Source organism: Trachypithecus francoisi, unplaced genomic scaffold (assembly GCF_009764315.1).
Source record: "Trachypithecus francoisi isolate TF-2019V2 unplaced genomic scaffold, Tfra_2.0 Lachesis_group21, whole genome shotgun sequence".
Taxonomy (NCBI): Eukaryota; Metazoa; Chordata; class Mammalia; order Primates; family Cercopithecidae; genus Trachypithecus; species Trachypithecus francoisi.
In genome coordinates, this window is record NW_022681467.1 from 1,456,674 (window position 1) to 1,482,143 (window position 25,470).

General features: G+C 45.1%; 1 protein-coding gene across 6 annotated transcripts in view; it reads right to left on the minus strand.

Annotated features, from left to right (window-relative positions):
* Nucleotides 1-25,470, minus strand: part of ABHD12 (abhydrolase domain containing 12, lysophospholipase) — a 97,557-nt gene that overhangs the window by 27,282 nt on the left and 44,805 nt on the right. For 5 of the 6 annotated variants that reach the window (XM_033185411.1, XM_033185409.1, XM_033185412.1 and 2 more), the window contains exons 2-3: nt 11,769-11,893; nt 1,335-1,440 (exon numbers count right to left, since the gene is read on the minus strand). In XM_033185411.1, coding sequence (XP_033041302.1) covers nt 1,335-1,440; nt 11,769-11,893 — 231 coding nt within the window. Of the gene's footprint in view, nt 1-1,334; nt 1,441-11,768; nt 11,894-12,232; nt 12,281-25,470 lie in introns of those variants that run through there. The other variant, XM_033185413.1, reaches the window with a different exon arrangement.

A 25,470-nucleotide genomic window follows, 5' to 3' on the forward strand; every position in this document is an offset into this window, starting at 1 on the left:
CAGCACTTTGGGAGGCCGAGACGGGCGGATCACGAGGTCAGGAGATCGAGACCATCCTGGCTAACACGGTGAAACCCCGTCTCTACTAAAAAAATACAAAAAATTAGCCGGGCGAGATGGCGGGCGCCTGTAGTCCCAGCTACTCGGGAGGCTGAGGCGAGAGAATGGTGTAAACCCGGGAGGCGGAGCTTGCAGTGAGCTGAGATCCGGCCACTGCACTCCAGCCTGGGCGACAGAGCGAGACTCCGTCTCAACAACAACAACAACAAAAAAAGTAAATACTTAGAAGACAGCCAACACCATCATCGAAGCTATATGTGAAAAGAAATCAAGCTGTTTTCACTTCTTGGAAAAGATACATACATATATATATATTTGTTTGTTTGTTTGTTTGTTTGTTTTTGAGACAGAGTCTCCCTCTGTTGCCCAGGCTGGAGTGCAGTGGCACAATCTCGGCTCACTGCAGCCTCTGCCTCTTGCGTTCAAGCAATTCTCTTGCCTCAAACTCCCGGGTAACTGGGACTACAGGTGCATGCCACCATGCTGGGCTAATTTTTGTACTTTTTTTCAGCAGAGACGGGGTTTCACCATGTTGTTTAGGCTAGTCTCGAACTCCTGATCTCAAGTGATCCCCCTGTCTCGGCCTGCCAAAGCGCTGGGATTACAGGTGTGAGCTACCATGCTTGGATGGAAGATATATTCAAAAGAGTGTTTGCGATTCTTCCCTTATATTCTTTTTTTTTTTTTTTTTTTTTTTTTTGAGACAGAGTCTTGCTCTGTCACCCAGGCTGGAGTGCAGTGGCGTGAATTCAGCTCACTGCAACTTCTTCCTCCTGGGCTCAAATGATTCTCCTGCCTCAGCCTTCCAAGTAGCTGGGATTACAGGCGTGCACCACCATGCCTGGCTAATTTTTGTATTTTTAGTAGAGACAGGTTCACCATGTTGCCCAGGCTGGTCTCAAACTCCTGGACTCAAGTGATCCACCCGCCTCGGGCTCCCAAAGTGCTGAGATTACAAGTGTGAGCCACTGTGCCGGCCACTTATATCCTGTTTCTAGCTTCTTTGTTTTTCCTAGAAACAAGGTTCTTTAAAAATAATAATCTGTTCACAAAGCCTTTGCTGTTTTGAAAGCCTGGGAATAGAGTTTAAAGTCACTGAATTGACTGAAAGTCAACATTAGGATCAAATGTACTGAGATCTTTCCTTTAGGAAAGGAAGAGGTAAAGATAAAAATGAACGACATTTCAGAGGCCAGTGTTAAAGACAGCACCAGCTCAGCCATGTAGGGCCTCTTCCTGCTGCTGCAAGGGCTACAGAGCTCACCAGCACTTACCAGACTCCAATGGTCACGTCTTCCTCTGGCTGCAGGTAGTAGTTACATGTGTGATTCAAACCTTGATCCTGTGGTTTTTTCAAATCAATGAAATAGGGGACCCTTACTGTAGGAAATAAAGAGATAGAAATTAGGATTACTGGTGGATTAATACACATACGCACACACAGACATGCACACAAACATGCATACTCACACACATGCACACATATGCATCCACACGTACACACACACACATGCACACCCACATGCACACACTGCAGAAGCTCTCAGAAAGCACCAAGTCCTTTTCCTGTGCAATCTTACAATGGTGCCAGACCTGCAGGCCCAGCCTCAGGCAGGGTATGGGCTGAGGCCAGCATGGGCAGGGACAGATACTGCAGTGAGGGTGAGGTCTGTGTAGAGACTGGAACGCTAAGGTCTAAGGTCACTCAAGGTGTGAGAAGATGCAAATAAGGGAAGGAAAGATCCCCAACAGGTCTTAAGGATGGGCCAGCCAGGAGGGAGGCTAGGGAGGCTGAGCCTGCGAATAACTCAGGTGCCTGGTGGAGTGGGACATACACAGCAGGAAAGGGGATAGCGCTAAAGGATCTGATGAGCAACTGAACGTAGGGTGGCAAACAAGGTAAAGGGGATTCCAAAGTTTCTAGGACTGTTGCCTAACACAGAAAAGACAGCAGAAGGTGAGGTGTGGGGGCAGCAAGAGGGATGAATCCACAGGACCCAAGCAGAGCAGAGTGAAGTCAGTGCAATGGCCCAGCAGAAGTCCTACATTGACCAGGTCATCTGCCAGCAGGACAGCAAGTGAATTAACCAGCACTCCACACTGTGGAAGACCATGAGGCCCTTAGACCTGGAGGAACCTCCAGGACCTGCGGGCAGATGAGAGGAGCAAGGTGACTGTGGGTGCAGGTGTGGTAGCCCCACTTTGCTATTGTAAAAACATGCCAATGAAACACAACCCCCACATGTGGCTGGGAGGAAACACAGAAAGACAGAGGCCAGGCTGCTCATATAGCTTCAAAGTGTGTGTGTGGGGGGGGAGAATGGGGGCAATTTTTTCCTTATATACCATTGTAGTCTTATGGCTTTTGGTGAACACAACTGAAAAATAAAAAATTTAAAATAAACCCATGAACCCTGAGGTGGGATTTTCCTGCTTTATAAAATGGCAACTCCCAAAAGAGGCAGTGACAGAGACCAGTGTGGGCCTGGCTTCCCTCCGACAGGTCCTGCCCCTAGGGAAGCTCTGCTGCTGACAGCTGTCTCTGGTGAAGACAGGGGTTGCATGACCCCCACGTCCGCGTGGCACACTGCACATCTAGCCTCACTTCCTCAAATGTCACCAGACTGGACTCACGAGGACATGGGGACATACACACTCCTTCCCAGAAACTCCCTGAGCGTCTGTCCCAGACCACATGGGGAGACAGTTCCCCCGACCAGGGCTGCTGTTCATACCACATCTTCTTAATCCATCTCTTCCCCAGGAAGCAGATACATCTTCAAAACTTTAATAAGAAGTTTCTCTCAAAATAAAAAATGGCAAAGGAGGTGATCCGCATCCACATCCCCATTAGCTCCGGCTGAGCCAGGCCACACAGTCTCTGAGGCAAGTCACCATCATCACCATCTGACGGCTCCTATTAGATTGCCGGCTCACATGATAGAGCTGGATTTTTTGATACCAGCCTGGGCAACATGGCAAAACCCCATCTCTACAAAGAATACATGAATTACCCAGGCAAGGTGACATGCACCTGTGATCCCAGCCACTTGGGAGGCTGAGGAGGGAGAACCACTTGAGCTCAGCAGGGTCAAGGCTGCAGTAAGCCAAGATTGTACCACTGCACTCCAGCCTGAGTGACACAGAGACCCTGTTTCAAAAAAAAAAAAAAAAATTGGCTTTGAACCCGGCAGCCCGGCTGCACAGCCCTGCCTCCTGGCTGGCTGGACAGGAAGTCAGGGAGGTAATAAGCCTGGCCCTGAGAGGCCTGGAAGGCCCACCTGCCCTGTTATGGGCTGAGTTGTGCTCCCCAAGAAAGACTATGTTCAAGGCCTCACCCCCAGTACCTAAGAGTGTGACCTTACTTGGAAACAGGGTCTTTATGGAGGTAATCAAGCTCAAATGAGGTCACTGGGTGGATACTAACCCAAATGACTGGTGTCCTTATAAAATGGGGACATTTAGACATAGAGACAGAGGGAAGACCATGAAAAGACAACCAAGAAGATGGAGAAGATGGAAGCAGAGATTTGAGGGAAGCTTCTCCAAGCTGGGAATGCTGCCAGACAGACAGGCAAGAAGAGTCCACCTCAGCATCTTAGGAGGAGCTGGGCCCGCCCACACCTCAACCTCGGACTCTCAGCCTCCACGACCATGAGAGGATACATTTGTTTTAAGCCACCCAGTTTGCAGGTTTGTTAGAGTGGTCCCAAAAAATAAATGCAGTCAGCTGGGCGTGGTGACTCATGCCTATAATCCTAGCACTTTGTGAGGCCAAGGCGGATGGATCACCTGAGGTCAGGAGTTCGAGACCAGCCTGGCCAACATGGCAAAACCCCATCTCTACTAAAAATATAAAAATTAGCCAGGCACCTGTAATCCCAGCTACTTGGGAGCCTGAAGCAGGAGAACGGCTTGAACCCCGGAGGTGGAGGTTGCAGTGAGCTGAGATCATGCCACTTCACTCCAGCCTAGGTGAAAGAGTGAGACTCTGTCAAAAAAAAAAAAAAAAGAAAACAAAACAAAACAAAAGAAAAGAAAGAAGGGAAGGGAAAGGAAGGGAAGGGGAGGGGAGGGAAGGAAAGAAGGGAGGAAGGGAGGAAGGGAAGAAAGATAAGAGAGAAAGAGAAGAGAGAGGAAGGAAGGAGGGAGAGAGGGAGAGAGGGAGGGAAAGAAAGGCAGGCTCTTCTGCAACAGGAAACAATTGAAGAAACTGGTTATTTTACCAAGGCTTTGACTGGAATGGCCTGCTTTCCTTTAAGGATTCAAAGGACTTATAGAGACAATAAAAGCCCCGTGGGTAAAACTGGCCTCATACCTTGTCTATATAGGGTTCCTGAGCTGTGGTAAAGAATGTCACTTTCTAATAGGCCCAGGAGCCCCAAGTTATTTCAGGACCTCAAGAAGAGAGGAATTTACCAAACTCATAGGTATTTGAGGATACAAACCCATGACTGGACTCAGTTTTTAAAAAGTCTTATCTGAGATTCCTTATGGAACAGAGTTCTACCAAAGCCAACTTAAAAAGCCTATGTAAAAAATTATTACTTGTGTTGCAATTTATGCAAATAATCAGGCCAAGTATAATAAGACTAAAGTTTATTTTGCAAACAAATCAGTCCTATAATGATTTGTTTTTTAATAAAAATGGGGACTGGAGAGAGAAAACTTATGCTTCGAAAAAATATATATAGAGTATACCTGTTGTTAGATGTTCTTGCATTTTTCCTGCAGTTTGGAAGGACTAAATCTTAAATTCCTTGTGGGCTACAAGTCACCAAACTAATGCATTCAAATCTTTACTTTTAAAACTGGGAATTGCACTCCTTACCCTATTCCTCATTATTAACCTTATAGTTCACTGTTCCCTTAAATGCAGTGCTAAAACTATAGATGACAATAGTAATGCCTTTGCCATGCAAGCCTTGGATCCCCAGCCATGCCTGTGTGAGTATGCTCAGAGCTGCAAAGTGGTTCCATTCCTTTCACCTTGGGGTAAACACCTACCCCCACTACACTCCTGGCCAGCAGGAAGAAGTTAGAGCTGACTTTGCCCTTTCTCCATCTTCATTAGCTAACACCTGAAAATAAAGGTGTTATGAAACCCAAAGGGGTACCAGACGCGGCGAGGCATGCCTATAATCCCAGCACTTTGGGAGGCCGAGGCGGGCGGATCATGAGGTCAGGAGTTCGAGACCAGCTTGGCCAACATAGAGAAACCCTGTCTCTACTAAAACTACAAAAATTAGCCGGGCGTGGTAGTGTGCACCTATAGTCCCAGCTACTTGGGAGCCTGAGGCAAGAGACTGCTTGAACCCGGGAGGCAAAGATTGCAGTGAGCTGAGATCATGCCACTGCACTCCAGTCTGGGTGACAGAACAAGGCTCCGTCTCCAAAAAAAAAAAAAAAGGGAGGGAGGGATTGGAACTACCATTCCAAAACTATAACTGAGACAGTGAAAGATATTTGACCTGACTGACTCCATCTTGGTTCTAACCTCCACGCTGTCCTTGTTCACTCCTGGCCATAGGCTAAACTAACTTTGGGAGGAACTTAGTTTATAGTTTAAAGCAAAGATGATACCCTTTCTGGAAACAAATCTCTTTCTTGCCTGGGGACTAGACTGCCTTTTTAGGACTAACATTTTGGCTACAAGATTGGAAATTGTTGTGGTTTAGGAGTCATGCAGCTGGAGGCTACAAGACTCTGACCCTCCCCAAATTGCTCCTGGGGATAAAATCACTATTGTAAAACCTAAGACCAGTGCTTGAGATATTTTGCAGACCCTGAACTTGATGGATCAGGTGGCACCATCCAGATGATAAACTAGCTCATCTTATCCTGTGGCCCCCACAACACAGGAACTGACTCAGCGCAAGAAGACAGCTTTGACTCCCTATGATTTCATCTCTGAGCTGACCATCAGCACTTCCAGCTCACTGGCTTCCCCACACCCACCAAGTTGTCCTTAAAAACTCTGATCCCTGAATGCTACGGGAGAGTGATTTGAGTAATAATAAAACTCCAATCTCCTGAAAAAACAAAAAACAAAAAACCACGGCCATTCAAGTGTTTAGATTTTATCCTGGCGAGGGGACTCAGAGAAGGCTCCTGACCAGAGAGAGTGCCTGGAAAGTGAGTCCACTTCAGGCTCTGGAGTGGGAAAATGAATCCACTTCAGACTCTAGGGCCCACTCCTGCCGCCTCATCCTGGGAATTCACCACACACTTTGGGAGCCTGAGAGCTGCAGCCCAGGGCACAAGTCTCTCATCTGACAGCCGGGAGAGGGGGTGCCCTCCCCAGTACAACTCTGAATATCCACGCCTGGGGCCCACTGCCCATCCCACATCTAGACCCACTCAGCCAAATCCTGCCTCTGATGCTGGAACCAGCCCTGATTCTGCCAGATGGGGAGTGGGCACCAATTGAGGGCCGAGGACACTGGGCTTCCACCGGCTCCACTTCAGGCCTCACTCAGTTCTGTGCCTGGAGAAGGATGCCAAGCTCTTGGGACACAAACTGTCCAAGAGTTCTGAGAGCATTCCCTGGCCACTGAAAAGTATTTTACAAGGATTAGCAGCTAATCCAGAAAGCTTCCAAGCCCAAGAAATCTAAGAACTAGGAAGCCAAATTCTACTCCAGGATGGCCTCATTCCAGGAAGCTGGTCTTCCAGTTCTCTTTTACTCGGTTTAGAAACAACCATGAGGTTGGGCGCGGTGGCTCACGCCCATAATCCCAGCACTTTGGGAGGCCGAGGTGGGCGGATCACCTGAGGTCAGGAGTTCGAGACCAGCCTGACCAACATGGAGAAACCCCATCTCTACTAAAAATACAAAATTAGCCGGGCGTGGTGGCGCATGCCTGTAATTCCAGCTACTTGGGAAGGCTGAGGCAGGAGAATCGCTTGAACCCGGGAGGTGGAGGTTGCGGTGAGCTGATATTGTGCCACTGCACTCCAGCCTGGGCAACAAGAGCGAAACTCTGTCTCAAAAAAAAAAAAAGAAAAAAGAAAAAAGAAACAACCATGAAAAGGAGGCAGTGACTGCTCTGAAGTCCCCCAGATACTGCCTGCCACCTTCTCTTCCGCAGCAGCACCTCCAACCAGCGTCATGTGGCATGGGAGGCATGGAGCTTGGCTGGTCCAAGGCATCACACAGCCCCAGAGCGGATGGCTGTAGGAACCACCTGGCCAGTATTACTCTAAATGAGCAGAAATGCTTCAAAGTGAGATGGGTTGGTGTGTGCAGGGTCAGAGGATCCACCCAGGGCCAGAAGCACTACTGGCTTACTCCTGCAGACCAGTGCCAGGCAAGTGCCAGGATCCTCTGGCCTCCTGCGTGGTCACATCACCCATGGACACCGACTCTTTGGGGCCCCCGTGACTCTGGCATGCTGGCTGGAGTCCACCCTGCCCAGGCCCCTGCTTCATCCACAGGCCTGGGGTGGGGACAGAATGCTCAGCCCTGTGGCAGCCCCCAGCAGAGGCCCGGGCAATGTGCCACCACTGAGGTTCAGCTCTCCCATGGCTCCCTCTCACAGGCTCTTCTGAACTGGGAGCTCCTCATAGGGGCCACCAGCACCATGGGCAAGCAAGGCCCACAGGGCTGCTGGGACTGAGGCCTCTAGCTGCTCCTGCTTCCCCCAATTTTCACTGTCCACCCTCCAGTTATGTCATCACGGACCAGCAACCACAAACATCAACAGGCAGGATGGAGAACGGATTCTGCACGCACGGGTGCCGTAGAGGGTGAAGGAGTGAGAATGTGAGGGTGGAGAACGACCTGCTCTGTCATACTTCTTTTAGCTCACCTGCAAAATATTTGGTGGGGGAAAGGCTGAAACTACTGAGCTGTGATGGTCTTTATGAGTGCTGAGGGTCTGAACACGGGGCTAAGTCTCATTCCAATCACTGTTGAGTAACACAGCAGCCTTGATACCGGCAGCCATAAGAGGTGTGGTGTCAACAAGGGAAAGCCTGGGTTGGTTATTCGGGTTTTATCAAATTCCAATTACCTGATGCAGGCTTACAGGGCCTTCCGTGTGAGAAAAGAGGGACAAGAAAAGAAAGGTAACTGGAGTTAACAGGGACTGCTCAGGGGAAGGACAAAGAGGAATCTGGCCCTTTGCTTTAAAAACAAATGCATGATGATAGATCTGACCTATTTCCAAAAAATCCCTCCCTAGCCTCTGAACCAAGACATGACTTTCACCAAGAGATTCCTTCTTGATCTGAAGGCAAATAAGGGCTGGGAAGATATTCTAGGCTTCATAAATGCTGGGTCTCATCCAAACATCTTTTGGATGGAATCAGACTGTGAATACAAGTATTGAAAAGCACATATATTTATGTGTATGTAAACGGACACATATAAAAAAGGTCAGTAGGAAATAAACTACAGTGTTAACAAGGATTTTCTCAGAGTAATGTTCATTTTCTTATTTATACTATTGAGAGTTCTTTTTTTAGCTAATTCTTTGTTTCTAGAATAATCATGATGTTTTGCTTATGAAAATTTATTTAAGGCCGGGCGCGGTGGCTCAAGCCTGTAATCCCAGCACTTTGGGAGGCCAAGACAGGCAGATCACGAGGTCAGGAGATCGAGACCATCCTGGCTAACACGGTGAAACCCCGTCTCTACTAAAAAATACAAAAAAACTAGCCGGGCGAGGCGGCGGGCGCCTGTAGTCCCAGCTTCTCGGGAGGCTGAGGCAGGAGAATGGCGTGAACCCGGGAGGCGGAGCTTGCAGTGAGCCGAGATCCGGCCACTGCACTCCAGCCTGGGCGACAGAGCGAGACTCTGTCTCAAAAAAAAAAAAAAGAAAAGAAAAAAAAAAGAAAATTTATTTAAAGTAGAATAATGCCTTAAATTGTAGTTTCTTTAAAAGCTTATTTATCTAATTTACACATTTGGTTTCAGATAGATTTGCTATGAAGAATATTTTAACCACATTCTGGGGCCCAAGAGATTGCTATTCCTCCTGTAATGTTGAATGGATGCCCAGGTCATGCTTGTCTGGAGACAAGAGCAGAGGCACCTCCCCAACAAAATTCCAAATCACTGCAGGACCACGCCACAGACCCCACCTCCTCGGCGCCACAGACAGGCACAGACCTGTAAACCTTGGATGCACATTACAACTGGAAAACCAACAAGCTCCATGCTGCTCCTGGGAAGACTGCCCTTCCTCCCAAAGGGGGAGACAGAGACCCACACTTGGAAGGGCCTCACGCGCTGACAAAATACACTGTGGCTTCCCGGGGAGGACAGTGGGGCCTGGAGATGAGGGTCGCTCATCGTGGAGAGGAGGGAGGAGTAGGGTGTGGGGGCCAGGCAGATGCCAAGGGGGGTGAGGCAGAAAGCATGTCCAATCGCTGCTCCCAGGGACACTGTTTCTTGGTGCGAGACCTTTGGTCAACTTTTCAAAAGAGGCTGGAAACATAGATTTTTATCATACTGGCAACTAAAAATCTCTTTCAAAAACAATGCTGGGCTGGGTGCAGTGGCTCACGCCTGTAATCCCAACACTTTGGGAGGCCAAGGCGAGAGGATATTTTGAGCCCAGGAGTTTGACGCCAGCCTGGGCAACATGGCAAAACCCCATCTCTGCTAAATATAAAAAATTAGCCAGATGTTGTGGTGGTGGGTACCTGGAGTCCCAGCAACTCAGGAGGCTAACGTGAGAGGATCACCTGAACCTGGAAGATCGAGGCTGCAGTGAGCCATGATCACACCCCTGCAGTCCAGCTGGGACAACAGAGCCACGCCCTGTCTCAGAACAAAACAAAACAACAAAACAAAATGCCACTGTAGGCTCTCCTACTCCACTGTGGCAAACAGGTGGAAGGAAATCATTAAGGATGGGCAACACCCTGGGAGGCTCAGCCTCCCCTGCCCAAGCCCAGCCCTACTCTTCCATGCGACGGGGCTGGACAGGAGAACCCAAAGTTCTCCTCCCTCACAGCAGTCTGCCACTTCCTTAGGAAACCCACTGAGCAAAATCTGTAGGCTGTGTGTCTACAGTAGCTCAAACAATCAAGTTAAAGAAAATCTATTCAATTCAAACATTTGCTGGGAGCCCACAATGTATTAGGCCACACAGGGCAATGCACCCCACACACCCTCCCTTAAGAACCAGCTCACGTGCCCGGCAGCAAAGGCACCTGCCCAAGGAGGCCAGCAAAGGTGGAAAAGCTGTGAGGGTCAAGTCTGAGGTCTGTTGATGGTGAATCTGCAGCCCTTGTAGCTTCGTGTTTATACCTAAGCCCCAAATCCTTTCTGGGCTGTACTATGTACATTTAAGGAACATTAAAGTCAGAAAAACAAAACTCTCATCATTTTGGTATACTGTTAGTTTCTTTTTGAGTTTGTGCTTCTTACAAGTGGCAAAACTTAGAGATGAAAAATTCCTAGAAGTTCTACTTTTCCGTTAGAAAAATCAAATGCCTCTTAGTACACTACATGTGTTTTACAGTTAAGACACCCAAATAAAAACATTAGATTTACAAAGTATTAAATAGCCTTAAAATTTCTGTTCTTCTCACCAGCATTAAAAAAACAAAAACAAAACAAAAGAAACAGAAATTCCTTTTTTAGCCAGTCATTTCCTAAGTTTCTGTGATTAAGTCTATTATAGACTGAACACCCAAACTCATAAGCCCAGATGCCTGCAGAGGGAGTCTGGAGCCTCTCAGTACCTCCTGTGTTCCTCTGTGGCCTCCTCCTTTCCTCCTCCTCCCACCCCACCAGCTCACCTGCTGCCTCAGCAATATCAGGCCCAGCTTTGCAAGCCTTAAACTCCCAAACACACAAGGCCAGACTCACTATGTGCAAATCAATCTAGCTACAAAGTGACCCCAGAGCCCCTGCCTCATCCTGTTCTAATGCTGTCAGCACCTGCCTCTCAGGCTGTCCCTCACAGAACACCTGCTGTGTGTGAGCCCCACTGTTCTCAAACCTCATACCCACGGATGCAGCCCTTTCCTTGGAGCCTCGCTTGTAGGACTGTTCCCAGGGCCCTGTGCCCAGAGCCTCTGCCTTCGACCTCATGGGCTTGATACATCTGCACCTTTCTCCTTCCACATCTCCAAAAGTAAATACACACGTGAAAAAACACACAAGATCCAAGTTCACTCAAGGAGACTATAATACCTACAAGGCCAGCACAAAATTCCACAGAAACCAAAGTACTATATATCTGGATTTTTTAAGGGTATAAAAAACTAATTTGTTTTAAAAAAGAAACTATAGTTTTCAGTGGTCATCTTTTCCAAAGGCAGTTAGGCTCCTAGAATGCACAACTGACAAGGCATCTCCAACATGATGGCTTCAGCTGACTTCTCAGGTTGTCAACATTTTTACTCACCTTAGCCGAAGACAGACACGCTGGGCCCCCAGTGCAGTGTAGTCTTCTGTGGACACGAATCCAGCACCGGAGAGCAACACTAGCACAGAAAGTCCTCCAGCTGGGAAGGGACACAGGGACCTTTCTGGGTAATAAAAGTGTTCTATTTCTCAATCCGGGTGGTAGATCTACCTATCTGTCTCTAAAGATATAGGTATTTAAACTGTACACTTAAGATATATACCCTTCACTGCATGTAAACTAAATCACCATTAAAGTAAAAAGACTCCCCCTAAAATCAGACATCATGATGAAAATGAACCCTTACTAAAATTAAAGGAAAAATGGACAGATACCACTTACCGAAATTTAAGAAAATCAGTTTGGCCTGTATTCCAGGACATAGTTTGATGAGAAATGGAATGGCAATGTACAACCCCAAAACACAGAAGAGTATCTTCCTCAGGCGCAACCACAGGCTCTTTCGCCTGCAAGAGAAAAGCAATGAATCGGTCAAAAGGCAGTAGGTGCCATTTTGCTGTAGTTTGTCAATAGTGTTATGAAAATCCCTAAAGAGCCATACGTATTTTTTTTTCCACAAGGATACTGCCAATAATAAAAGTAGCCTCCCACCTGCCTTCGCTCAAGTAATTATTTTAGATAGTCTTTAATTTGAGCTTACAACTCTACTGGGGGTAAGAGGAACTTTTTTTCTTGAAAGACAAAGAAATAGCTAATGATTCCTTACATTCACCCTTGCGGAAGAATCCAGCAGAGAAAGCAGACCCCACAAGGCCCCCCACCTGACATCAGACCCCAGCTGTAACCTCATATCAGGGAAGAGCGGCCTCCTCAGGCCTCCGGATCAGTCTTCTGTGAGCCAACTGCAGGCAGGCATAGGTTACTCATTAGCTCCTGGTAGGAAGCACGCAGACCAAGGACATCAACAGAACCTGCCTGACCAGGTCCTCGGAGAGCAGGAGGCTAAGAACTGGCACGGTGTGTTCTTGCATTTACGTGTGGGCGAGCCCCTCTGTACCCACTCAACAGAGGACCCTTTTCCAGGCCCGTCAAGCCAGGTCGCCAGACCAGGGTCTCATGACCCTCTTCTAATTCCTCTCCAGCTCCAGAGTTCTTATCATGTTCCCAAACCTCCTTTCAAAACTATCTCTAACCCGGTGATTCTCAAACTCCTTGGTCTCAGGACTTCTCTACAGTACAAAATTGAGGATCCTACAGAGCTTCTGCTCAAAGAGCTTCTTAACCTCTCATTTGACAGACAGTCAAAAACAGTTTATATTTATGATGATCTGTCATATGAGAAGTTAAAGATAAGACATTTTAAAATGTCTATTAATTCATCTAATAATAACAATCCATTACAAGTTGTTATAAACGATATTTGTTATGAAAAATAATTTTCCAATACAAAAAATTTTAGTGAGGAGAAAACCAAAAAATTTTAGTGAGAAGAGTGACATTAATATTTTTACACCTTTCTCTAAGTCAGAGAGCTTAACAGAAAGATAGACTCTCCTATCTGCTTCTGCATGCAATGTGCTGTGAATCCACATATCACGTATCATCTGGAAAACCTCACTGCACACCCATGAGAGGAGGATGAAAAAAGGCAAATCACACCTTGACACTATTATGGAAATCGGTCTGACCTTACTGACCCTCTGCAAGGATCTGAAAACGAAAGGGTGCCAAGGGCACACCTGTAGGGTCACTGCTCTAACTTACCATATGACTCTAAATCTAGTGGGACAAGCTATCTCTGGACTGTTTCCAAACAGTCTTAAATCCACATATTGAACTGCTGATACAAGCAACAATACAGATGGATCTCAAAAGGATTGTTATGTTAAATAAGACATCCAAAAAAGACTGTATACTATGTAATTCCATGTCTAAAATTCTAGAAAAGGCAAAACTCTAAGGACAGAAAAACAGAACAGAGAGAGGTTGCTAGGGGCTAGGGGTGGAGCAGATTGACTGTAAGGACCAGGAGAGGGTCTTGGAGTGATGGAACATACTTTACCTTGATGTGGCTGTGGCTACATGATGGCATACATTTGTCAAGACTCACTCAATTGTACACTTAGAATCCATGAACTTTGTCATATGTAAACAATCTCAATAAAACTGATGTAAATAATAAAGCTTTCAAACACCTCAGTAAAGCTGATGACAAATATGCACATCCGATAATGTAACTCATTCACTCATTTTCCTGGTTCATTCAGAGATCATCATCGAGAGCCTGGCACTCTGAAGTGGTGGACAGTCAGGGCAGCAAAGGATGGCGCCCACACTTGTGCTGTGCTCACAGCCCAGTGGGTGTTAATCAAGCACAAAGGCCGTGGCAGGCTGGGTGAGAGGTACCTGCTGCTGGGGATACTGTCCAGGGTGATCTGAGCTAGTTGGGCTACCAGGGACAAGGCCATTGGACTGACACAGTAATTTAGGAATACAAGAGTTAACTAGATGATTGGGAGAACAGTTTAAAATGGCATCGTAAACACCATACATGATCTAGCTTTTCAAAGAGGGTATATTAATCACAATATTGAGGTTCAAAGTGCCAGCTCTGAAGTCTGGTTCAACATCTAACCCATCACTTACTATCTGTGTAATTTTGAACAAGCGATTTAACCTCTCTGAGCCTTGTTTTCCTTAATGCTTGGTAAGGATGATAATGGTACCTCCTTTGTGTAGGTTCCTGGAAGGATTACACACAGTAACACACGTAGACTGCACATGTGAGTCCTTGCACCAAACCTGCAACACATCTTAGCTTCCATCACCAACTCTTTATTCTTGTTAGAGAAAAGAGCAGGGTCTGACATAGCTAATGGCCCTGGCAGGGAGAAACTGGGAAAATGTGAGACGTTGGAAGAGGACCAGAAAGACTCAGGACGTTATCCTGAGAGAAAATGAAAAGCCCATAAAAAGAAAAAGCCTGCAATGAAGTGTGCCACCACTTCAATGCCTGGTGCCTATGCTTGGATCATCTGTGGTTAGTTCTGTGTCCCTCCCACAATCTACTTACTCATCCTTCAGCACCTGCACAGATCTCTGCCCTACTGTAAGGCGTCAAGTGGTTTGCAATTTTGTGCCTCAAGAGAAAGGAAAGCCTATGTCCACACAAAGACTTGTTCAAAAATGTTCACAGCTTCAGCCTGGGCAACAACAGTGAAACTCTGTCTCAAAAAAAAAAAAAAAAGAAAAAAAAGAAAGTTCAGTTTTACTCACAGTAGCCAAAAACAGAAACAACCCAAATGGCCATCAATGAGTGAATGGATAAACAAACCATGGTATGCCCTTAGAATATAATGCAGCAATAAAATGAAATAAACTATTGATACATGCAACCATGCAGATGAATCTCAAAATAACGTGCTAAGCAACAGAAACCACGTGAAAGATGGCCAGGTCACTGGCAGATTTTCACTGACATATGATTTCACCCAAAAGGTATCTCTACTCATTAGCAAAACCAGTACAGACACAACACATTTTATTGCACTTCACTTTACTGCACTTTGCAGATACCACTTTTTTTTTTAACAAATTCAAGGTTTGTGGCAACTCTGCACTAAGCAAGTCTGTCAGTGCCATTTTCCAACATTCCAACAGCATGTGCTCACTTTGTATCTTTGGGTCAGTATTTTTTACCGGTAAAGTTTTTTTGTTGTTGTTGTTTGCTTTGAGATGAGGTCGCATTCTGTCACCCAAGTTGGAGTGTAGTGGCACAATTATAGCTTACTGCAGCCTCTACCTCCCAGGCCCAAGCCATCCTCCCACCTTGGCCTCCCAAGTAGCTTGGATCACAAGCATGTGCCACCATACCCAGCCAGGTTTATTTTTTATTTTGTAGAGACGAGGTCTCCCTATGTTGCCCAGGCTGGTCTTGAACTCCTGGGCTCAAGTGATCCTACCATCTTGGCCTCCCAAAGGGTTGGGATTATGGGTGTGAGCCACAGCCTCCCAGACTCAAGTGATCCTCCCACCTGAGTCCCCTGAGTAGCTGGGGCTGTTATAGGCATGTGCCACTATGCCCAGCTAATTTTTAAATTTTTTGTAGAAACAGTGTCTCCCTATGTTGCCCAGGCTAGTCTCGAAGTCCTGAGCTAGGGCAATCCACCCACCTTGGCCTCCCAAAGTGCTGGGATTACAGGCATGAGCCACCACACCTGGCCTAAAGTATTTTTAAATTCAGGTATGTACATTCTAAATCTTAGATAAAACCTGCCAAAACTCACATAAGAAATAGACAATCTGAACATGCCTGTTTCTATTAAATAAATTGAATCAATAATTAACAACCTTGCAAAAAACAGAAATCACTGGGCCCAGATGGGTTCACTGGGGAATTCTACCAAACATTTAAGGAAGAAATTACACCAATTCTCTGCAATCTCTTCCAGAAGACAGAAGCAATCTCTTTTTAACTTATCCTATAAGCTCAGCATTACCCTAAATGTGACAAAGACATTACAAAAAAGAAGACTAAGCTGGGCCTAGTGGTATGTGCCTGTGATCACAGCTACTTGAGGATGGCGTCAGCCCAGGAATTCAAGGCCAGCCTGGGCAGCATCTCGGAAAAAAAGAATGAGATCAGGCACAGTGGCTCACACCTGTAATTCCAGCACTTTGGGAGGCTAAGACGGGTGGAGTTCAAGACCACCTGGCCAACACAGGGAAATCCTGTTTCTTCTAAAAATACAACAATTAGCTGGGCGTGGTGGCAGGCGTCTGTAATCCCAGCTACTTGGAAAGCTGAAGCAGGATAATCGCTTGAACCTGGGAGGTGGAGGTTGCAGTGAGCTGAGATCACACCACTGCACTTCAGCCTGGGTGACAAAGCAAGACTGTCTCAAAAAATAAAATAAGGCCGGGCGCGGTGGCTCAAGTCTGTAATCCCAGCACTTTGGGAGGCCGAGACGGGCGGATCACGAGGTCAGGAGATCGAGACCATCCTGTCTAACATGGTGAAACCCTGTCTCTACTAAAAATACGAAAAACTAGCCAGGCGAGGTGGCGGGCGCCTGTAGTCCCAGCTACTCGGGAGGCTGAGGCAGGAGAATGGCGTGAACCCAGGAGGCGGAGCTTGCAGTGAGCCGAGATTGCGCCACTGCACTCCAGTCTGGGCGACAGAGCGAGACTCCACCTCAGAAAGAAAAATAAATAAATAAATAAATAGATAAATAATAAAAATTAAAATAAAATAAAATAATTAAAAAATAAAGAAAGCGGCCGGGCGCGGTGGCTTAAGCCTGTAATCCCAGCACTTTGGGAGGCCGAGACGGGCAGATCACGAGGTCAGGAGTTCGAGACCATCCTGGCTAACACGGTGAAACCCCGTCTCTACTAAAAAATACAAAAAGCTAGCTGGGCGAGGTGGCAGGTGCCTATAGTCCCAGCTACTCGGGAGGCTGAGGCAGGAGAATGGCGTAAACCCGGGAGGCGGAGCTTGCAGTGAGCTGAGATCTGGCCACCGCACTCCAGCCTGGGCGACAGAGCGAGACTCCATCTCAAAAAAAAAAAAAACAAAAACAAAAACAAAAAATAAAGAAAGCTAAAGACCAATACTCTCATGAACATAAATGCAAAATCCTCTAAAAAATATTAGCAAAGCAAATTCAATAATGTATAAAAAGAATTACACACTATGGCCAAGTGGGATTTGTCCCAGGTATGCAAGGCTAGTTCAATATATGAAAATCAATTAATGTAATACATTACATCAACAGGCTAAAAAAGAAAAATCACATGATCATATAAATAGACGCAAAAAAGCATCTGACAAAATCTACACCCATTCATGATTAAAAAGCCTCAGCACACTAGGAATAAAGGGCAACTTCCTCAACTTGATAATATCTACAAAAAACAGTTAACATCTTACTTAATGATGAAAAGCTTGAAGCTTTCCTGCTAAGATTAAGAACAAAGCAAGATTACACAATAAAACAAGAAAAGGAGATAATAGGTATAGAGACCGGGGAAGGAAAAAAATAAAATTGTTTGCAGATCACATGACTGTCTATGTAGAAGATCTAAAACTTGGAACTAATTAGTGATTATAGCCAGGTTCCAGAATACAAAGTTAATATACATAAACCAATAGTTTGCATATACACCAGCAATGTGAAATCCAAAACATACTGCCATTTACATTAGCAACCCCCAAAATGAACTACTTAGATACAAATCCAACAAAATATGTACAAGATCTAAATAAGAAAAACTATAAAACTCTGACGAAACATATAAAGGAAGAACTAAATAAAGAGATATTCCATCTTCATGGATAGGAAGGCCCAATATTGTCAATATGTCAGTTCTTCCCAACTTTATAGATTCAATATAATCACAATCAAATCCCAGCAAGTTATTTCCTGGATATTGACAAACTGATCCTAAAGTTTATATAGAGAGGCAAAAGACTCAGGATAGACAGCATTAAAGGAGAAGAACAAACCTGGAGGATTGACACAACCTGGCTTGAATACTTACAATAAAGCCACAGTAATCAAGACAGTGGTGTACTGTCAAAAATACGAATAGACCAACGAGCCTAGAAATAGATCCACATAACTATAATCAACCGATCTATGACAAAGGAGGAAGGGCAATACAATGGAGCAAAGATGATCTTTTCCACAAATGGTGCTGTAACAACTGTACATTCATATGGGAAAAAATGAATGAAGATATAGACCTGATACCCTTCACAAAAATAAAACTCAAAATGCGTCATAGACCTAAATGTAAAAACCAGAAAACTATAAAACTCCTAGGAGATAACAGAGAAAAAAATTTAGGTGAACTTGGGTATGAGGAAGACTTTTTTTTTTCTTTTTTTTCTGGAGACGGAGTCTCGCTCTGTCACCTAGGCTGGAGTGCAGTGGCACCATCTCGGCTCACTGCAACCTCTGCCTCCTAGGTTCAAGCAATTCTCCTGCCTCAGTCTCCTGAGCAGCTGAGACTACAGGCGAGTGCCACCACCCCCAGTTGATTTTTTGTATTTTTAGTAGAGACAGGGTTTCACCGTGTTAGCCAGGATGGTCTCCATCTCCTGACCTTGTGATCCGCCCACCTCAGCCTCCCAAAGTGCTGGGATTACAAGCGTGAGCCACCGAGCCCGACCGATGAAGACTTTTTAGATACAAAACTACCAAGGTATGATCCATGAAAGAAATATTAATAAGCTAGGCTTCATTAAACTTGAAAACTTCTGCTCTGTGAAAGACAATGTCAAAAGAATGAGAAGATAAGCCACAGACTGGGAAAAACCATATTGACAAAAGTGTATTTGATGAAAGACTGGTATACAAAATACACAAAGAGGCCGGGCGCGGTGGCTCAAGCCTGTAATCCCAGCACTTTGGGAGGCCGAGACAGGCGGATCACGAGGTCAGGAGATCGAGACCATCCTGGCTAATACGGTGAAACCCTGTCTCTACTTAAAAATACAAAAAACTAGCCGGGCGACGAGGCAGGCGCCTGTAGTCCCAGCTACTCGGGAGGCTGAGGCAGGAGGATGGCATAAACCCGGGAGGCGGAGCTTGCAGTGAGCTGAGATCCGGCCACTGCACTCCAGCCTGGGTGGCAGAGCAAGACTCCGTCTCAAAAATAAATAAATAAATAAATAAATAAATAAAAAATAAAAAAATAAAAAAATACACAAAGAACTCTTAAAATTTGATAAGAAAACAAATAACTAGATTTTACAAGGAGCAAAGGACCTGAACAGACACTTCTCCAAGGAAGATGCACAGATGGCAAGTAAGTATACGAAAAGGTGTTCACATCATATGTAATCAGAGAAAGGCAAATTAAAACAACAAGATACCACTACACACTATTAGAATGGCCAAAATGCAAAACACTGATAACACTAAATGCTAGGAGAATGTGGAGCAACAGGAATTCTCATTCATTCCCAGTGGGAATGCAAACATGGTACACAGTCACTTGGGAAGACAGTTTGGCAACTCCTCACAAAACTAAACATATTCTTACTATATGATCCAGCAATCAGGCTCCTTGGTACTTACTCAAATAAATGAAAAATATACGTCCACACAAAAACCTGTATACAGACATTTATAGCAGCTTTATTAATAACTGCCAAAAGTTTGCCATTTACATTAGCAACCCCCAAAATGAACTACTTAGATACAAATCCAACAAAATATGTACAAGATCTAAAGAAGAAAAACTATAAAACTGCCAAAAGTTTGGCAGTTATTAATAAAGATAAGATAATCAAGATAAGATGTTCTATGATAGGTGAGTGAATAAATAAACTGGTACATCCAGACAATGGAATATTATTCAATGCTAAACAGAAATCAGCAATCAAGCCATGAAAAGAACACGGCAGAAACTTAATATTACTTAGTGAAGCTTATTAATAAGTGAAAGAAGCTCATCTCAAAAGGCTACATACTATATGACTCCAAGTATGTGACATTCTGTAAAAGGTAAAACTATGGAGATGGCAAAAAGATTAGTGGTCATCCAGGGATGGCCCAGATTTTTAGGGCAGTGAAACTCTTGTGTATGATATAATAACAGTAAATAAGTATTACACATTTGTCGAAATCTCATAAAATGCACAACATCAAGCGTGAACCCTACTTAATGCAAACTATGGATTTAGGGTGATGATGTGTCAGTGTAGGTTCACTGATTCTAGCAAACATACCATTGCAGTGCAAGATGTGGATAGTGTGGCATATCATGTGTGGTAGGGGCGGGGAGGGAGTGCACGGGAAATTTTGTACTTTCCACTCGATTCTGCTGCAGACCTAAAACTGCTCTTAAAGTTTATTATTATTATTATTATTTTTTGGCATGGAGTCCCGCTCTGTTGCCCAGGCTGGAGTGCAGTGGTGCGATCTGCAGGCTCCCCCTCCCGGGTTCATGCCATTCTCCTACCTCAGCCTCCCGAGTAGCTGGGAGTACAGGCGTCCGCCACCACGCTCGGCTAATTTTTTGTCTTTTTAGTAGAGGTGGGGTTTCACCATGGTAGCCAGCATGGTCGCGATCTTCTGACCTCGTGATCCACCCGCCTCGGTCTCCCAAAGTGCTGATATTATAGATGTGAGCCACTGCGCCTGGCCAAGTCTATTAATTTTTTAAAGTCAACAATAAAATGTTACTCATAGCTGTCAAGTGTCTTTGGACTCCACAGAAAACCTGAAGCACAGGATGAGAGATGAGGGTGGTACAGCACAAGAGATGAGAATGGCAGTTAGTGTTCAGAGACTGAGATGGAAATAAAAGTAAATATTACACTAAGAAATCCACAGAACCAGAAAGAGAAAACTACCTAATTTTGAAACCTTCACAGCTTACATATTAGAAGTTTTATATCATTATTTTTACCAGACAGATATACATTCTTGTAAATAATTAAGTTCTGCAAGAGTCTCATAAGGGACAAGAGTTGGTCATCTGGAAATACTGCCAACATGGTGTTTTCAGCAGGGTACTCCCCAGCACCCTTCTCTCTCCCCGAATATAACCATTATCTGTCTTTAAAACTGTACCAGGATGTGTGATTGGGGACGCCTCTTTCTCTCTCATCCTGTGAGTTTTTTCTTCATTTAATTATGAACTACTATATTATTTTAATACCTAAGAGTATAAGTTCCCATAATAAAATTTATTTTTTCTAGATTCCATTTCAGTCAGTGTTATGGTCAAGGATAAATCTTGGCCAGGTGTGGTGGTTCACACCTGTAATCCCAGCACTTTGAGTGGCCAAGGCAGCAGGACCCCTTGAGCCCCTTGAGTTTGAAATTGGCCTGGGCAACACAGGGAGACTCTGTCTCCATAAAAAAAAAATTAAAAATTAGCTGGGCGTGGTGTGCGTGCCTGTGGTCCTAGAGGATCGCTTGAGCCCAGAAGGAAAGATAAATATCTTCAGCAAATCTGAAAATCTCTTGGAAAGGCAAACAAATTCTGTAAGTCTGTATTATATTTGAAAAGCATAAGGCCGGGCGCGGTGGCTCAAGCCTGTAATCCCAGCACTTTGGGAGGCCGAGACGGGTGGATCACGAGGTCAGCAGATCGAGACCATCCCGGCTAACACGGTGAAACCCCGTCTCTACTAAAAAAAATACAAAAAACTAGCCGGGCGACGTGGCGGGCGCCTATAGTCCCAGCTACTCGGGAGGCTGAGGCAGGAGAATGGCGAGAACCCGGAAGGCGGAGCTTGCAGTGAGCTGAGATCCGGCCACTGCACTCCAGCCCGGGCGACAGAGCGAGACTCCGCCTCAAAAAAAAAAAAAAAGAAAAGAAAAGCATAGGGCCGCGCGCAGTGGCTCAAGCCTGTAATCCCAGCACTTTGGGAGGCCAAGACGGGCGGATCACAAGGTCAGGAGATTGAGACCATCCTGGCTAACACGGTGAAACCCCGTCTCTACTAAATAATACAAAAAACTAGCCGGGCGAGGTGGTGGGTGCCTGTAGTCCCAGCTACTCAGGAGGCTGAGGCAGGAGAATGGTGTAAACCCGGGAGGCGGAGCTTGCAGTGAGCTGAGATCCGGTCACTGCATTCCAGCCTGGGCGACAGAGTGAGACTCCGTCTCAAAAAAAAAAAAAAAAGAAAAGCATATCAGAAAAATAAAAATGTTTTCATGTTTTTAAAAAAAGTTCACATATAATGTTGGCTGTGGGTTCAAAAAAAAAAAAAAAAGGAAAAAAGGCTGGGTGCTGCGGCTCACGCCTGTAATCCCAGCACTTTGGGAGGCCCAGATGGGTGGATGACAAGGTCAGGAGATCGAGACCATCCTGGCCAATGTGGTGAAACCCTGTCTGTACTAAAAATACAAAAATTAGCTGGGGGTGGTGGCACACGCCTGTAGTCCCACCTACTCGGGAAGCTGAGGCAGGAAAATCGCTTGAATCCAAGAGGCAGAGGTTGCAGTGAGCCAAGATGGCGCCACTGCACTCCAGCCTGGGCAACAGAGTGGGACTCTTGTCTCAAAAAAAAATTAAAAAAAAAAAAAAGTTCACAGATAAAAGCAACAAATACAAGAGCAACAAATACAAGAAAAAGCAAGAAATAGACTAATAAGTTTTGGGCTAGAAAGAGAATATGAATATACAAAATCAGGGATCAACAAGGTCAGATGGCTGTAGATGAGATTTTTATTTTTAATAAAGAATACTATGTACTTTGCTAAGCCAAAACAATTTTGATAATTCAATGACACAAACCATTTGGTTAAAAAAAAAAAAAAATGCACTGGGTGTGCTGACTTGAGTCTGTGGTCCCAGCTACTTGGGAGGCTGAGATGGGAGGATTACTTGAGCCCAGGAGGTTGAGGCTGCAGTGAGCTGTGACTGAACCTGTGACTAGCCATGACACTCCAGTCTGGGCAACAAAGCAAGGCTCCACCTCAATAAATAAGTAAGTAGTGAAAACTCACTCAAATTGTGCGAAAAAAAACTAATTAAACCTTTCTCTGAAGGAGGTGTTAGACAAAGTTATCAAAGAATTACATCCCTGAAAGCCACTAATCCCAGAAGGATTGACAAGCATTTCCCCCTAAATTGTAAGAAATAGGTATCATATCATACAATCTGGCAAAACGGGGAAAATAAGAGAGCACATTAAAAATCAAAGCTGGCGGCCGGGCACGGTGGCTCACGCCTGTAATCCCAGCATTTTGGAAGGCCGAGACGGGCGGATCACGAGGTCAGGAGATCTCGAAACCATCCTGGCTAACATGGTGAAACCCCGTCTCTACTAAAAAATACAAAAAAATTAGCCGGGCGTAGTGGCGGACACCTGTAGTCCCAGCTACTCAGGAGGCCGAGCCAGGAGAATGGCGTGAACCCGGGAGGCGGAGCTTGCAGTGAGCCGAGATGGCGCCACCGCACTCCAGCCTGGGCGACTAAGAAAAGACTCCGTCTCAAAAAAAAAAAAAAAAAAAAATCAAAATTGGCTTTAGTGTAATGTGAACATGGAATCAACATAGCACCACAAAGCAAACTACCAAGGGTTTCAAATATGAAGAGATACAAACATGCTGGTAGTATAAAAACAAATCAGGTAGGAATATAAAATAGTCCAGCTGCTATGGAACACAGTTTGGCCATTCCTCAAAAAGTTAAGTCTAGAATTACCATATAATCTAGCAATTCAGCTCCTCGATATATACTCCAAAGAATTGATATCTGGGACTGAAACAGATACTTGTAGACCAATGTTCATAGCAACATTATTTATAATAGTCAAAAGGTGGAAGTAACTCAGTGTCCATCAACAGATGAATAAATCAACAAATGAACAGATGAATGGATATACATACAATGGAGTATTATTTAGCCATAAACATGAAATTTGGATGCATGGTACAACATGGATGAACTTTTAAAACATTGTGCTAAGTGAAATAAGCCAGACACAAAGGATAAATATTATATGATAAAGAATAAATATGACACATTTATGTGATGTACCTAGAATAGGCAAATTCATACTGAAAGTCTAACAGTGCTTACCAGGAGTTGTGGGAAGGGGATAATGGGGGGGTATTACTTAATGGTTTCAGAGTTTCTATTTGGGATGGTGAAAAGTTCTGGAAATGAATGGTGGTGATGTTTGCAAAACAATGTGAAAGTATTTTGGCCGGGCGCGGTGGCTCAAGCCTGTAATCCCAGCACTTTGGGAGGCCGAGGCGGGTGGATCACGAGGTCAGGAGATCGAGACCATCCTGGCTAACACGGTGAAACCCCGTCTCTACTAAAAATACAAAAAACTAGCCGGGCGCGGTGGCGGGCGCCTGTAGTCCTAGCTACTCGGAGGCTGAGGCGGGAGAATGGCGGAAACCCGGGAGGCGGAGCTTGCAGTGAGCCGAGATCGCGCCACTGCACTCCAGCCTGGGCAACAGAGCGAGACTCCGTCTCCAAAAAAAAAAAAAAAAAAAAAAAAAATGTGAAAGTATTTAATGCCACTAATTATACACTTCAACATGATTAAAATGGTAAATTTTATGTTATATATATTTTATACCAATAATAAATGAAATCTAGGGAACATAATGAAAGGCTAATATAACATCAACATATAGGTTTTATTTCAGGAGCACACGTATCAGCTGCATCAATAACGTGGATAAAAGAGAGGGGCGCCGGGCGCGGTGGCTCAAGCCTGTAATCCCAGCACTTTGGGAGGCCGAGACGGGCTGATCACGAGGTCAGGAGATCGAGACCATCCTGGTTAACACGGTGAAACCCCGCCTCTACTAAAAAATACAAAAAACTAGCCGGGCGAGGTGGCGGGCGCCTGTAGTCCTAGCTACTCGGGAGGCTGAGGCAGGAGAATGGCGTAAACCCGGGAGGCGGAGCTTGTAGTGAGCTGAGATCCCGCCACTGCACTCCAGCCTGGGCCACAGAGCGAGACTCCGTCTCAAAAAAAAAAAAAAAAGAGAGAGAGGGGCTTAAAAGGTTAGTAAAATTCAATATGTAGTCCCAGTAATAAAACCCCTAGTGAAATAGGAATAGAGGACATTCCCTTAAGATGATCAAGTTTATACATGTTTCAAACCAGTAATCAAACCCAAGCAAAACACAGCAGTAAAATACTAGACAGAGATAGGATATTCACTAGCATCACCATAATTAACACTATTCTGGAAGTGCAAGTTAAAAGAATAAGGCAAGAGAAAATACAAAGTATAACCAAAAAAACTGGAAGATAAAAAAATAGTTGTGTTATGATTTGGCTGTGTCCCCACCCAAATCTCATCTTGAATTGCAATAATCCCATGTGTCAAAAGCGGGGCCAGGTACAGATAGCCGAATCATGGGGGCAGTTTCCCCCATACTGTTCTCATGGTAGTAAGTCTCATGAGATCTGGTGGTTTTATAAATGAGAGTTCCATTGCACAAGCTCTCCTGTGTGCCACCATATAAGACATGATTTTGCTTCTTTGCTTTCCACCATGATAGTGAGGCCTCCCCAGCCATGTGGAACTGTGAGCCCATTAAATCTCTTTCCTTTATAAATTACCCAGTCTCGGCCGGGCGTGGT